We start from the raw sequence: 12,760 nt of genomic DNA, 5'->3' as shown, positions 1-12,760 counted from the left end.
TGCTACCTGTGACTATGTCCTATCCATCTTACCATAAGCAGTAAGGAGGAGCGTGAGGAGTTCAGGCAGAGATCCTGTGCACAGTCCCAAGTCCTAGACTTGTCTCTTATCTTAAAATGCAGGTCTATAATGACAGTGCCTGTTGTACCATCACTTCTTCCACAACCCCCACTATATTCACCCAATTCATGCTGTCAGTGATGTACTGTTATTGCTGTTCAATCATGTCCGACTCTTGCAATCCCATGGACTGTAGCCTTGCCAGGCTCCTCTGCCCATGGAATTTTCCAGCCAAGAATACTGGAGTGGGTTGCCATTTCCTACTCCAAGGGTTCTTCTTGACTCAGGGATCGAACCTATGTCTCCTACAATGGAGGATTCTTCACTGCTGAGCCAACGGCAAAGCCCAGTGACATTCTACAGCTGGTGATATCCAAGTAGTTACTAGTTTCTTCCACAGTGACCCACAGTGGAAAGTAACATTGATGATCAAGACCAAGGAAGTTGCTAATACCTTATGCCTCTAGCCCAATGAGGCATTGATGCCCTATGCTGCTACTGCTGCTAAGTCGCTTCAGTCCTGTCCAACTCTGTGTGACCCCATAGACGGCAGCCCACCAGGCTCCCCCGTCCCTGGGATGATGCCCTATGAATACCACCTAATTTGTCCTAAAGATAGTGTCAGTTTGATGACACGTATCATTTATGTTAATAAAGGTTTGGGTACTGGGCCTTGGATCCTCAATTAGCTTGAATGCAAAAACCAAAATTTTCCTAAGCCTGGTGCAAGTTTTAAAAATACTTTGAGCTCACCCTATTTCAGGTAATAAGACTGATATATCTTGTCAGGCTTTTCATAGGACTGGGTATATGAGTTTTGGAAATTAATAATAATAGTCTTGCAAAAGGGCTGGAGGTATTGCAATGCTCATCACCCAGTGAACACCAGATCAGCAGTTATTTTGTACAGTTCTCAGTGACTGGAACTGTAAATGATGACCCAACCTATGTACACCTTTTCTCTCAACCTGCTCGGGGTCCTTTTCCTGCTCAGTCTCAAAGGCGCAATCTTCAATTTTAAAGTCCATGAATACTTGCAGCAGTACAAAAGTCAGTTTGACAATAATTTAATATTTTTCTGGTGGCAATGAATAGTTTACTTTAAAAAATTCTTTGAAAATATTTTGGAGTAAGTTTGGGTTGTTCTGTCAGAGAACTTGCTAGGAAACCAAAATTGTAAAGTGCTGGTGCCAGGCGTGCGGCGTTTGTTTGGAGCAAGACGTCATTGTGGGAAGCGTGTACTTCTTTGGATTACCGTTTGGCGGATTAGAACCCCGCCAATCAGTCCTAGGTTAGCCCAGATTAACCGCCCTGGGTGCTTCTGGGCCAGAGGGTGAGGGGTTGGAGGTGTCTGCTGAACTCAAAATTCGCTATAAGATTTCACTTGGCAAAACATTCGGAGTTAATTTTTACTTAAATCCCATCAGGCTAATAATGAAACTACCAGAAATGATCTGTAATGGTAACTAAATGGTGCCCGCAACCACGTCAGTCGAACCTTCTGCCCCCACGATTCTGTCCGCCCACATGCTTCTGTCTGTCAGCCTCGGCCTCGGGATCAGCTCTTGCCGCATTGGTTGGATTTCAGGAAGGGGGAAACCCACGATTTAAAGGGCTCAGTTTCCACCTGCCAGGCGTCATTTGCAAGGTCCAACTTGCCTTTGGCACACACTTGGGAGAATCTCTCGCCGTCGTTCACCTATTACGGTTACTGGTCAAACGAAAGTGAGTCCCCGAAAAGTGTCCCCTTGGTCACCTTGACAATTTCCAAAAGCGAAACTTGCGCTCTAGGTTAAATCCACACTGAGTCTGCGGGGCGCGGAGTCCTGCCCAGGTCAGCAGCGCCCGCCCGGCTGGAGGGCGGGGACGAGGGAGGAGCCTGTACAAGGCGTGGTCTTCCGTGGGAGAGAAGGCAGACTTTACCCCCCACCTCCAAAACCCCACACTGCGTCCCAGCCAATCAAGGAAGAGTATGCAAATAGAGGCCCTGTCGCCCCGACAACCATGATGCGCGGCAGCCAATTGAAACCGGCAAGTCGCGGTCCTGCTCCACGATTGGGACGGAAGGAATGAGACAGAGGCCCAATGGGCTGTGGGAACGGTCCTCGGCGGGTTGAGGGGCGGGGATATGCAAATATGGTTTGAAAAGCCGGCGGGAAATCTGAGTTTCGCGGGAGGACCTTGGCGCGTAAACCGTATCCCTTCATTCATTGTCAGCAGCAGCTTCCTGGAGCCATTTTTCAGCTGCCGGCCGCAGCACTCGGGCAGCCGCCGCCGCCTCGCAATCCATTGCATCGGCCGCCCCCGACGCCTCCATCCCCCCTCGGGGCCCGATATCCGTGCGGCCGGGACCCTCCTCTCTCCAGGGCCCCGATTATTTTTGGCCCCCGGGGCCCGTGCGGTGCGGAAAAATAAAAAGAAAAGAGAGAGAAGGGGCTCGGAAGCGCCGGGCGGGGAGGAGAGAAGGAGAGACTTGGAAACTCCGACTGCAAATAATAAAAGAAATTGCAAACAATACGTTAATATTACCATAGCAATAAAAAGAGCAGGAGCGAGAGATGAGAAAGGGGATCCAGCCCGCCCTGGAGCAGTACCTGGTGACCGCCGGGGGTGGGGAGGGGGCGGCTGTCGTCGCTGCGGCCGCTGCAGCCTCCATGGACAAAAGGGCACTGCTAGCCAGCCCCGGCTTCCCCGCCGCCGCCGCCGCCGCCCCGAGCGCGTACATCCAGATCCTCACCACGAACACTTCCACCACCTCCTGTTCCTCCTCCCTCCAAAGCGGCGCCGTCGCCGCCGGCCCCCTCCTCCCCAGTGCCCCCGGCGTGGAGCAGACCGCTGGCAGCCTCATCTACACCACGCCGCACGGACCCTCTGGCAGAGCCGGGCTGCTGCAGCAGCCACCAGCGCTGGGACGCGGCGGCAGCGGCGGCGGCGGCGGCCCTCCGGTAAATGCCCTCCCGTCCCCACCGTCCCCAGCCCGGGCGGGAGGTGGGCTCGCATTGCGCGGGGTGGTGGGCGCGCTGCGGGCCGCCCTTGGTGGGGAGCGCGGGGCCGAGCGTCTCGGGCCTCGGCGGCTGCCCCTCCAACGAGGGTTTATTGTTAAAGACTCGTGTGTTGCCCCCCGCCAGCGCCCGGAGGGTCGGGGGACTCCGCCGCGAGCGCAGGGCGGCGGGGATCGCCTTGGCGCGAACCACATCAAACACTCCGAAACTTTTCGCGGCCCCCCCTCCTCTTCTTTTCCTGCACTTTTCCCTACCCCCACTCTCCCCTCCCCTCCAACTCGAAGCTTCCTCTTTCTCGGGCGTAGGAAGGGGTCACGCCCCGGATGGAGAAGGGGGTGGAGGAGGGAGTAGGGAACTGGGGAGTGGGAGACTCCGGGGGGTGGAAACCGGGGTGGGGGCCCTGGGGGTGATAGCCCCCCCTTCCGGCCTCCAAGGCCCGTTGGCAGCCGGGGGTCCCTAAGGCGTGCTCGGAGTGCAGGGGCTCTGCCAGGTTGCGCTTTGACACATTTGGGGATCTGTTAACTCCCGGCAACAAAGGGGCTGGGGGGAGTGGAGGCGGGCGGTGGAGCACGGATCCGGGTGCCGGCGCGGGCGTGGGCTGTCTAGCGGGTGAGGGGCTCGCGGGCTGGCGGCCCCGGCCTGGGCGCATCCCGGCGGTGGCCGCGGCGGCGCCCGCGTGGCCCGAGCGCCCGGGCCTTCCTCGCCGGGCCCCGGGCCTGCCCTTGACCCGCCTCTCCCCTTGCCCCTTCCTTCCCCCCGCCCTGTCCCCCTCTCCGCCCCCCGGCGACGGAGGGCGGGGGCAGCCGTGTTCCCGTCCCGCCGCCTGGGTCTGTCCCTCTCCCCGGGACCCGCCGGTGACGTTTCGCACACGTGCGCGGAGGACGCGCCTGTGACTGGGGAGGAGGCGGCGGCGGCGGGAGGGGGCGCTGGAGGGGGAGAGGGGGCACCCACTTCCTCCTGCTCGCCGGCTCCCTGGCCTGGGACCGTCCCGGCGCCCTCGCACCCGCCCCCGGCGCGGCCACCCTCCCTCTCCTCTCCCCGGCACCCCCCCCCTCCACGGGCGCCCGCCCTCGCCCGGCGCCGCCGGTCCGCTCGGCCCTCCGGGCCCCCTCTCCAGCCGGCACCCCCCACCTCCCCCCCGGAGCCAGGCTGGTTTCGGAAATGCCCTTACAGCAGCAGGTTAGTGACCGGGACGGCTCGGGGGGCCGCCGCCGCCGTGGGGGTACAGGATTCTGCTGGGGGGCTGGAGCCGTGAGGGTAGGCGGTTGAGCGGGGTTTTGGAGTGGGAACGGGGGGTTGGGTGCTCGAGGGAAATGAGTAAGCAAGAAAAATGTAACTAAGTAAATGCCCCGGCCTCCGGTTCTAGGAACCCAGGGGGCAGGAGTGTCCGCCCCAGGGGGTGGGTATGGCGTTTACGTGGATTTTTTCCTAGGGGGGCCGAGGGATGGGCGATCGGAGGGGGGCTTCTCGCCGATGGCCGAGTTGAGCTCTGTTTTCTGTCTTCCTTCCCTTGTGCTGGAGGGGGAGGGGGGCGGGTCAGAGGGTAGGGTGTCTGTAGGATTCCCAGGCCACCCGCCACCCCCTCCCTTTGTCCCTGTAATTTATAAAGCGCCTTTGAGAGATGATTTAGGTCAGTATGCGGCTTCTTTTTTTGTTGATACTAGAAAGAAGTGTGGCCGGGAGGTCTTCCCCCTTTCTCCTTTTCTCTCCTGCATTCCCTTCCTCCATGCCTCCAGTCTTCTCCCTCGTGGTGAGGCTTGGCCCCCACGAGGCTAGAAACGAACCAGACCCAGTTTTGATAAATGGTGGGTTGGTCGTACCCAACGTTGACCTCACCTTGTCTCGGCTCCGAATGGGCTGAAATTTGGGGAGACTCGAGATTCTGCAGAGGTCTTTAAGAGCGGCAGCACCCAGGCAGCACTTCGGGGGCAAGAGATGGGTCTGGGAAGAATGAAATATTTTATTTCCTGACTTTTCTCAATTTCTCCTCGAGTTGGGTCTTTAGTGCTTTTCAGCCCCGGAGATACTTGCTAGGGATGTGTGATACCTTCTCAGTCAAAGGAGCTCTCTTCGCGTTTAGTGACTAGGGTCTGCCAGCAGGGGGGAAAAGAGTATAGGACCTGCTCACACATACAGTATCCACTGTGCCGGATTCTGTCACAGAAATATGCCACGCTTTTACTGACATTAAATACTATTACTGACTTTACCTAAACAGGCTTGGATGTATTTCAAGCATATATGCCCCCTACTCAGTTCTGCTCCTATATCATAAACCTAATCTGAAACAACCAGCTATTGACATACTTCTGGGATTTGATTCAGATTTATGGGAGGGTAGTTTTGATCATGGGAAATTGCAAGACCACCGGTTTGGTTTTTTTTTTTTTTTTTTTTTAACTTTTGAATTTTAGCCCACTTGGGCCCAGTCTTTGAAACTGTGTAGCCAAACTTCTCTGTAGTTCATTGTATTTAAGTATAGAAAATTACCCTCACCACCTTCCAAGCTATTTCAAAACTTTATCCTTTTCATGAGATGATTATTCTAAAGACACGAAAACTGTATATAAAGTTTGGTTTCTTTTTTTTTTTTTTCTTATCAAAATTGTATTAGCCCTCTATTTAAGTCTTGAACTTTTGTTGATATTCTTTCCCTAAGCAGGAGAGACAGCTCGGGGAGTGCTAAGTGATTGGCTGAGCAAAGAGATCATTTAAACACTTTCCATCCAAAACAGGTTGAGAAATCCTGTTGAGGTTGCCAGAGTTGCAGACCTACCTGGTTCTGATTTCCACGTTCTGTCTTTGGAATTTAAAACTAAGAGCATACTCTTCACCTTTTTTTTTTTTTTTTTAATGTGGAAAAAATCCATATATATATGTGTATCTATTATTTGTATATATATTATTTTATATATATATATATATATACACACACACACACATTTAGTACCGCCTTACTGCTGCAATTGCCTGTGTCATTTACAAGTCATCAGATCTTAGGCAAATAACAATCTCTCTCACCAACACTACTGTAAAAAAAAGGGGCAATAAGAAATATGAACATGAAAATTTTTTTTAGGGTTAAATATGACAGTGCAAGTAAAACACTTAGCACTGAACCAGGCAAATAGTAGATGCCTAATAAAATGGATATCCAGAAATGTTATTTTTTTTTAACTTAGAGAAATAATGTAAGAACCTGTGCACACTGCCCCTTTGTTGACATGTATGAGTAAAATGGCTAAAACTCTTTCTAAAGTGGTACATAACTATACCTAACTGAGTTTTTAAATCCATATGTCATGGCGATCTTCAAGAATGGATAAAATAAGGACACATCACTAGGACAGGCCTGTGTTAGAGATGGCGGTGATGTACTACCGCAGCATGAGCTTGTGGCTTGAGTTGTGACAAATGTAGATCAACTCACCCTCACTTTCTGGCCTTGCCCTTCCCTTGATCCCAGGGACCTACCATCCTTGGGTGCAGCCTGTGCTCTGTCGCTTTTGCAGAACTGAGCTCTTCATCATTGCCATGGCATAGACATGCACCAGGTAAACCCAGTTTCAGACGACGAGCTGTTGGACACAGAACAGATCTAGGGAAACCAGAGTCAACAAGCACTGTCTTCTAGAACTGAAGGGGCTTCATCATTTTCTGCCTTTGCTAAAAAGCAGCTGAATGAGTTCATCCCACTTCTAGAAAGTTTGGGATCTATTAATGCAAGCGACAATGACCTGTCACATCTGATTTAATTTGATCCAGCCAGAGCAACCCGCTGATTAGACTTTGGGAAGGAACCCACAATGCTTGAAATTTCCGTGTAAGAATGGAGAAACCATAGGTGCTATAGCTGAGTCTTTTTTTCTTTTTTTTTTCCTGTATGAGTATAAAAGAAGAAAAATGCTGGGTTCCTGTGGTTCTGTACTCAATAATCTTGCTTCTGCTGAGATAGATGGTTAGTGCCAAGTTTAAGCTAGGAGAGAATTTTTAGTCACTACATACCCCAAAATGGAAGTTTTAATATAATGCAGTGCCCAGACTCGGGCAGTACAAATAGCTCTACTATAATCAGTACCCATGGTGCCACTCTAATCATCCTCTGAAACAAAGCACTCTTAAATGTGGCTCTGTGAGCTAAAGAACCCAAGCTTGCGACCAGGAAAGGATTTTTTTTTTTCTGTTTTTCTATAAATCGTCACCTTGTGTAATACTTGGAAGAGTAGATTCTGAGATTAATGTTGTGTTGTGTAAAAGCTAACTTGAAAACAGAAAATAATACTCTGAGCTTAGACATGAATAAATAACAGCATCTGGAGATTGAAAGGTTATAGAGAAAAGTGGCTTTTATTCTCATTTCTTAACAGGTATAATGCATAGTTGTCTTTTATTGCCATTCCCAGCGATACACCATCCATACCTTTAGCCTCCCTCCAAAGGACCTGGACCCATTTGGCAAGGCTTCAAATATTCATAGTTGATTTTCTGGCTGCTTTTCTAATTTGACATGAGTTACATATATTCCATTTGTATGTCCAGTTTTCATCCACTTTCCTAGGCTGACCAACCCCCATTTCTTTTTTAACCATCTGCTTTCTACTAACATTTTAAACTAGGATGAGTGAAAAATCAACCACCGCCTGTGCTCACTAAATCATGTCCCTCCTAGATGTACGTGAAACCACCACAAATAGTGCGTGGCAAAGAAGGTAGCTTGCAATTCTTATCAGACGCTCTGTTTCATTTTAGTTTTTAAATAGAGGAACTTCCCTGAATTCTTTGAGGTACTAAGCATGTGGTTTAATGCATATTTTTCATGCTTGTTAGCAGCTTAAAAATAGTGTTTCGAGTACTGTATTTACAATGGCTGAGAAGCATTTTTTTTTTACACTAATCATTTTTCAGGGGACTAAGAAGGCCAGCTAACTGGGAAAGCAGTGAGTATAGGAAACCACCAATGGTATCTTCTTCCTCCTACCCTGACCCCCTCTTTGGCTTCCAAGAGTGACTTGGAAAATGTATCTTACCCAAGGACAAGTTGTACAGCAGAAGAGACAAAAAAGCAGCAACTGGGATGGGGTCAAGGAATCCACAAAGGCGACGGTGGGGATAATACAGAGGGATCACACATACAGCTTCTGCATCAGTAAAAGGGAAATTGGTTTGTTTTCTGTTGTCACTTTTGCTTCACACGCTCTTCCCCCAAAGCAATGCATTTTTAGAACGCCAAGAATGCGTGGGTTACAAGGATGTATTCTCAGGTTGCCTCCAACCTTAACTGCTGTGGCGGCTACGGTCATCTATAGTAGGGGTGCCCAAGCTCCCGGATCAAAGAGGTAAACCCCCTGGTCACCAGGTTGTAATCACAAAGCCTGTGTACCTTGCTTTGCTGGAGAACCTGAGTGAAACAGACCACTGCTTAGGTTTACATCAGCGGAGGTTGATAGAACAGACAGCTGATGGAATAGAGAGGACTTCAGAGGAGGTAGGAAGAATAAAAGTAATTGACTTCTGTCTGCTTTCTATTACTTTAGCCCAACTGTCTGGGGCCATTTCTAGTGTCCCAGCAACATTTTTATAACAAGTCTTACAATTAGCACAGCTGATAATTGATATTCTTGATGGTCTTTGAATCATAACATGTGAGAGCTGTAAAAGCAAGAATCATCATGTGACCCAATGCCCTTCATTTCACAGGTGAGGAAATTAAGACTCAGTGCAGTTGAGTTACTTACCCAAGGTCACAAGCTAACTAGCGACAAAGCCAGAACTGAAACCGGAGACTTGAATTCTTAGAAGCCTCATTCGCCAAGAGAGTTAACTGTGTCCCATGTGCCCTGTATGGGAAAATTGGGATGAGTAGAATGTATTTTAGATTGCCTTCAGGAATGGTTACACTTTTTGAAAATAGACACATACAAAAGTGTCCTTTGAACAGTTGGCTTTAGAGTAACAGCTCATTCTCAAAGATACAAAATAAGCGAAGCTCCTTTAGATGTTCAGTGAAAGGGAATTAAAAAAGAAAAAAAAACAGAAGGAATGACTGACTCATAGAAACGTGATAGTAGCATGTTTAAAGCTTTCTGTGTTATTTGCAGACTTCTGTGGATATGACACTTCCGGTGCTCGGAAAGTGAAACATACACTTCACTGAGAATAGAACCTGAAAGGATTTTTGCCATCGTCTTTGGGAGAGGGGTACGCGGTAGCTCTGGTGTTGGAGGTCTGTCTGGGCCGTCCACATCCTAGGTGACTGCTGTGCTTTTTAGAGGTCAGGCGCCCTTGCCTAGTGACCTTAGACCAGGTGCCCTGCCGTCTTTGAAGATTGCTGGCTAAACAGAATGGCCGGTCAGTTTAACTCTTTCAGAGGAAGTCCTCATCCCCTAAAAGCCAGAACTTTTAACTCTTGAAATTGAGAAAGCCTAAAAATAGAATCGCTTCAAGCCCTGAAGCCCAAAAGTGAAACATAATCCAGTGTGGCGATAGTCCACTGACTAGGAGGCAGGGATATGGCTGGTCTATAATCCACAGACCAGAAAGGTGCTACCTGCAGGTACAGTCTCGATCAGGGCAACTGTTGGTGAGACCTGTGGTCAACAGTGAAGCGGATTTCCCCTGAAGGACTCTATGGAGGATGGAGTCCATCTCAGAAAGCAGGGGAGCCAACCACCCTTGGTGCTCCCAGCCAGCTCATGCCTGGCTACCCAGGAGATCCCGTTGGCTCCTCCAGCCTGACTGCTGAGAAGGGCTTCTCCGAGCTCTGGTTTTCATGATCCTGAACGTTGCAGCTCTGGACACTGGGGGTCACGGGAGGTCCACTCAGAGCCTGTAGACTTCACCCCTCCCTGGCCCCTTTTCTGTGTCTGATGCTTTGAGGCTCCAGAAATAGAACCCGAGCAGCCACCCTGTGGCCCCATCCATTCTGAGCCTTTCTGGGTTTGGTGGCCCTTAGGAGAGCTGAAAGCTTCTATGTACTGAACCCATGCCCTCCACCTAAAGGGCAAAGTAAACTAAATGATTCAGACGATGGAGCGTGAAGCCAGTGTCTGGGTTCTTATTCTCTCACCAATGTGTCACTGGGCAAATCTGCTTAACCTCTGCATCTTCATTTCCTCCCCTGTAAAATGGGGGCATCATCCTACCTACTTCATGGGATTGGGAAGATTAAATGAGTTCATGCCGTAAGGTGTCTAGACCAGTGCCTGGCCCATGGGAAGGATTCAGTGGATTCCTGATGGAATTGCTTTTTCTGTTTAGGACTGTCTCTCGGGCCCTTCCTCTGGTGGTTTATTTTCAGAACCAGCCCCAGTGTTCATCCAAAACCAGTGATGCCTCTAAAAATGACGGTGATGGGGAGGAACAGTGAACCGCGAGGCGGGTTCTCCTAAACATATTCTTCAGGATTTTTGTATGTCTTTATAAATTGTGCATGGACTTGGGAGAAAGAGCAGAAAAATAAGCTCTTTATTATAATAGCCCTCTCAGTAGTGATAGTTTCATGACTAGAAATTTTATTTCTGTGATGATCTGTGCTACGAAAGTTGCAACTATTAATGTGATGTCACTTCTGTACAGTAAACGAGGGCTTAAGACAGAATGGTGGAGATCAGGATGTCTGAGGTCTCTGGGCCCTGGCAGGATGGGGAGGACCCCATGTCGGTGTAGGGGAGGGGCTCTGCCTCTGGGCCCCGCTCTCCCTTTCTCAACCCCGGCTGGCAGCGCCCGGTGGTTCCGTGTGTTTGCCTGTTCCTCCCACTTACCCCTCACCTCTCCCTCTGCCTGGCGTTTATAGAAGGATGCTAGAGTGACTTATCAAATTAATTACAACCTCCTCCCTACCGTTTGAGGTCCCGGGAAATCTTGCCCTTCCCGTTCTTCTTCCCAGCTGGGATGCTGGCGGGTGCAGCGTTTAAGGTGCTGCTGCTCTCCTTTGTTGTTCAGTCGCTCATTCATGTCCAACTCTGTGACCCCGTGGACCACAGCTCGCCAGGAGCTTTCTCTCATGCATGTATTTGCTCGTTCCTCTCGGCCCTTCCCGGTGGCCTATCAAGGACACGTCCTGCACAGGGCCTCCCCTGATTCCCAGGGCCTCGGGTCCCCTCCCCTTCCTCGAGTTCCTGCTTCCTTCCTTCCTGTAGCACATTTTAGTTCACCTTCCATCCCCATCAGCGGTGCCCTTGACTTGCTCTTCCTCCAAACCCACAAGCTTCAAGAAAACCAGCCTGTGGTTTGTCTTCATGTTGCCCTTGCCATGGCTTCTTCATCGTGGATGCTCAATTATTTGAGAAGAGGCCTTTTCATCAGGCGGCCATAGTGTGCTTGACACCCCAGTCTTCCTGTCGAGGATGCAAAAGAAGTATGAGGTGTGCGATCCACCCACTCTTTGAGTTTACAGTCTGTTTGGGGAGCCAGGCTTTAAACACAAGCCGAGTTGCAGGCAAGACTAAACAGGAGTCGGGAGGAAAACACGACTCATCTTGTCCTCGGATGTACAGTGTCGGCAGGACGTGCCTGCCGGGCCGGCAGAATGGGGAGGCCATGGCTCCCGTGGTCACCAATCTTAGAGCACGTGCAGCTGTACTTCTGGATCACCTGAGCACTGAGGAGAAATACCCCATCTAGACGTGAGATTTTGAAAGTGTCCCAGGTCATTTTAATGTGCATTCAGTTGGAACCTCTGGACTAGGTGGAAAGGGAGGGCTGGGGAGGCTGATGATGGCTGGGAAGACATCTTGAAGCCAAATAGGGAGGTGGGAAGTAGGCATAAGGAGACCAGCTAGACTGGCATCCATAACGGAAATATTCACACCTAACACTGGATACATTGGGATGACTGGTCTAGAATAGAGATTCCCTTCCTGCAAGGGCCGGGGGTATGGGAAAGTGAAAGTGTTAATCCCTCAGTAGTGTCCGACTCTTTGCGACCCCACAGACCATAGCCCACCAGGCTCCACTGTCCATGGGATTCTCCAGGCAAGAATACTGGAGTGGGTAGCTATTCACTTCTCCAGGGGATCTTCCCCACCCAGGGATCAAACTCAGGACTCCCGCATTGCAGGCAGATTCTTTACTGTCTGAGCCACCAGGGGGAAATGGGAAGGTGAGAATAAGTGGCATGGGGGTTGGTCTTGAACAGAGAAGAAATGCCCTTTCTGAAGAGTGCCAAGGGACCCCACCCCAGGTGATGGTTGCCAGAGGGGAAAGCAGGCCGCGTTTGTTGCCAGGTCTTCAAGTGTCTTAAAATGGCCAGGAATCTACCAGTTTTTAAATGTTGGCTCAATTAAAAAGGAAAATGTGCAAGCCAAACAAAATAGGTCTCTAGGCCAGATCTGGCTTTAGCTCTGCCTCTCAGCAGTCTCTGGTCTATGGGATAATAATAGCTAATGTTTATCAAGTGCCCGCGCGTGGAGGCCACTAAACTAAGTGCTCTACGTGCATTAGCACATTATCCGTATAACCTGTGAAGTGGGTGTCGTTATCATGCTTATTCTTCACAGGAAGAAGCAGACAGTGAGGGGTTAAGAGGCTAGCTCAGGGCTCCACTGAGGAGTGAGGCAGGTGAAATTGAACCCAAGGAGCCTGGCTCCAGGGTCTGCTTGTTCCTGGTCTTTATCCTCTATGGTCTCTGTTATGGTAATAATTCTATAGTACGGACCCCAGATACCTGTCAAAAAGAAGAGATCCAATGTTTTTTTTCT

General features: G+C 50.2%; 2 protein-coding genes across 5 annotated transcripts in view; one reads left to right on the top strand and one right to left on the bottom strand.

Annotated features, from left to right (window-relative positions):
• Positions 1-1,111: 1,111 nt before the first annotated feature.
• Positions 1,112-2,355, bottom strand: LOC147347663 (uncharacterized). Its single transcript, XM_086370081.1, has one exon. It carries the CDS (start codon positions 2,353-2,355, stop codon positions 1,813-1,815), a length of 543 nt encoding a protein of 180 aa, XP_086226207.1. The 3' UTR covers positions 1,112-1,812.
• Positions 2,356-2,618: 263 nt separating this feature from the next.
• Positions 2,619-12,760, top strand: part of E2F3 (E2F transcription factor 3) — an 84,574-nt gene continuing 74,432 nt past the window's right edge. For 3 of the 4 annotated variants that reach the window (XR_015152424.1, XM_086370079.1, XM_086370078.1), the window contains exon 1: positions 2,619-3,005. Coding sequence is in view for 3 of the 4 variants with exons in the window: in XM_086370079.1 (XP_086226205.1) it covers positions 2,619-3,005 (387 nt within the window). In the remaining variant the exon portion in view is untranslated. Of the gene's footprint in view, positions 3,006-4,007; positions 4,242-12,760 lie in introns of those variants that run through there. The other variant, XM_086370080.1, reaches the window with a different exon arrangement.

This window comes from Bos grunniens, chromosome 23, assembly GCF_055505025.1.
Source record: "Bos grunniens cultivar Pamir isolate PY7600 chromosome 23, Bosgru_T2T1.0, whole genome shotgun sequence".
NCBI lineage: Eukaryota > Metazoa > Chordata > Mammalia > Artiodactyla > Bovidae > Bos > Bos grunniens.
Note: the sequence above shows the minus strand (reverse complement) of the source record. Positions and strands in the feature narration are given on the sequence as shown.

Coding starts and splice junctions, on each gene's coding strand:
- LOC147347663 (XM_086370081.1), bottom strand. CDS start 2,355: ATGCAATGGATTGCGAGGCGGCGGCGGCTGCCCGAGTGCTGCGGCCGG.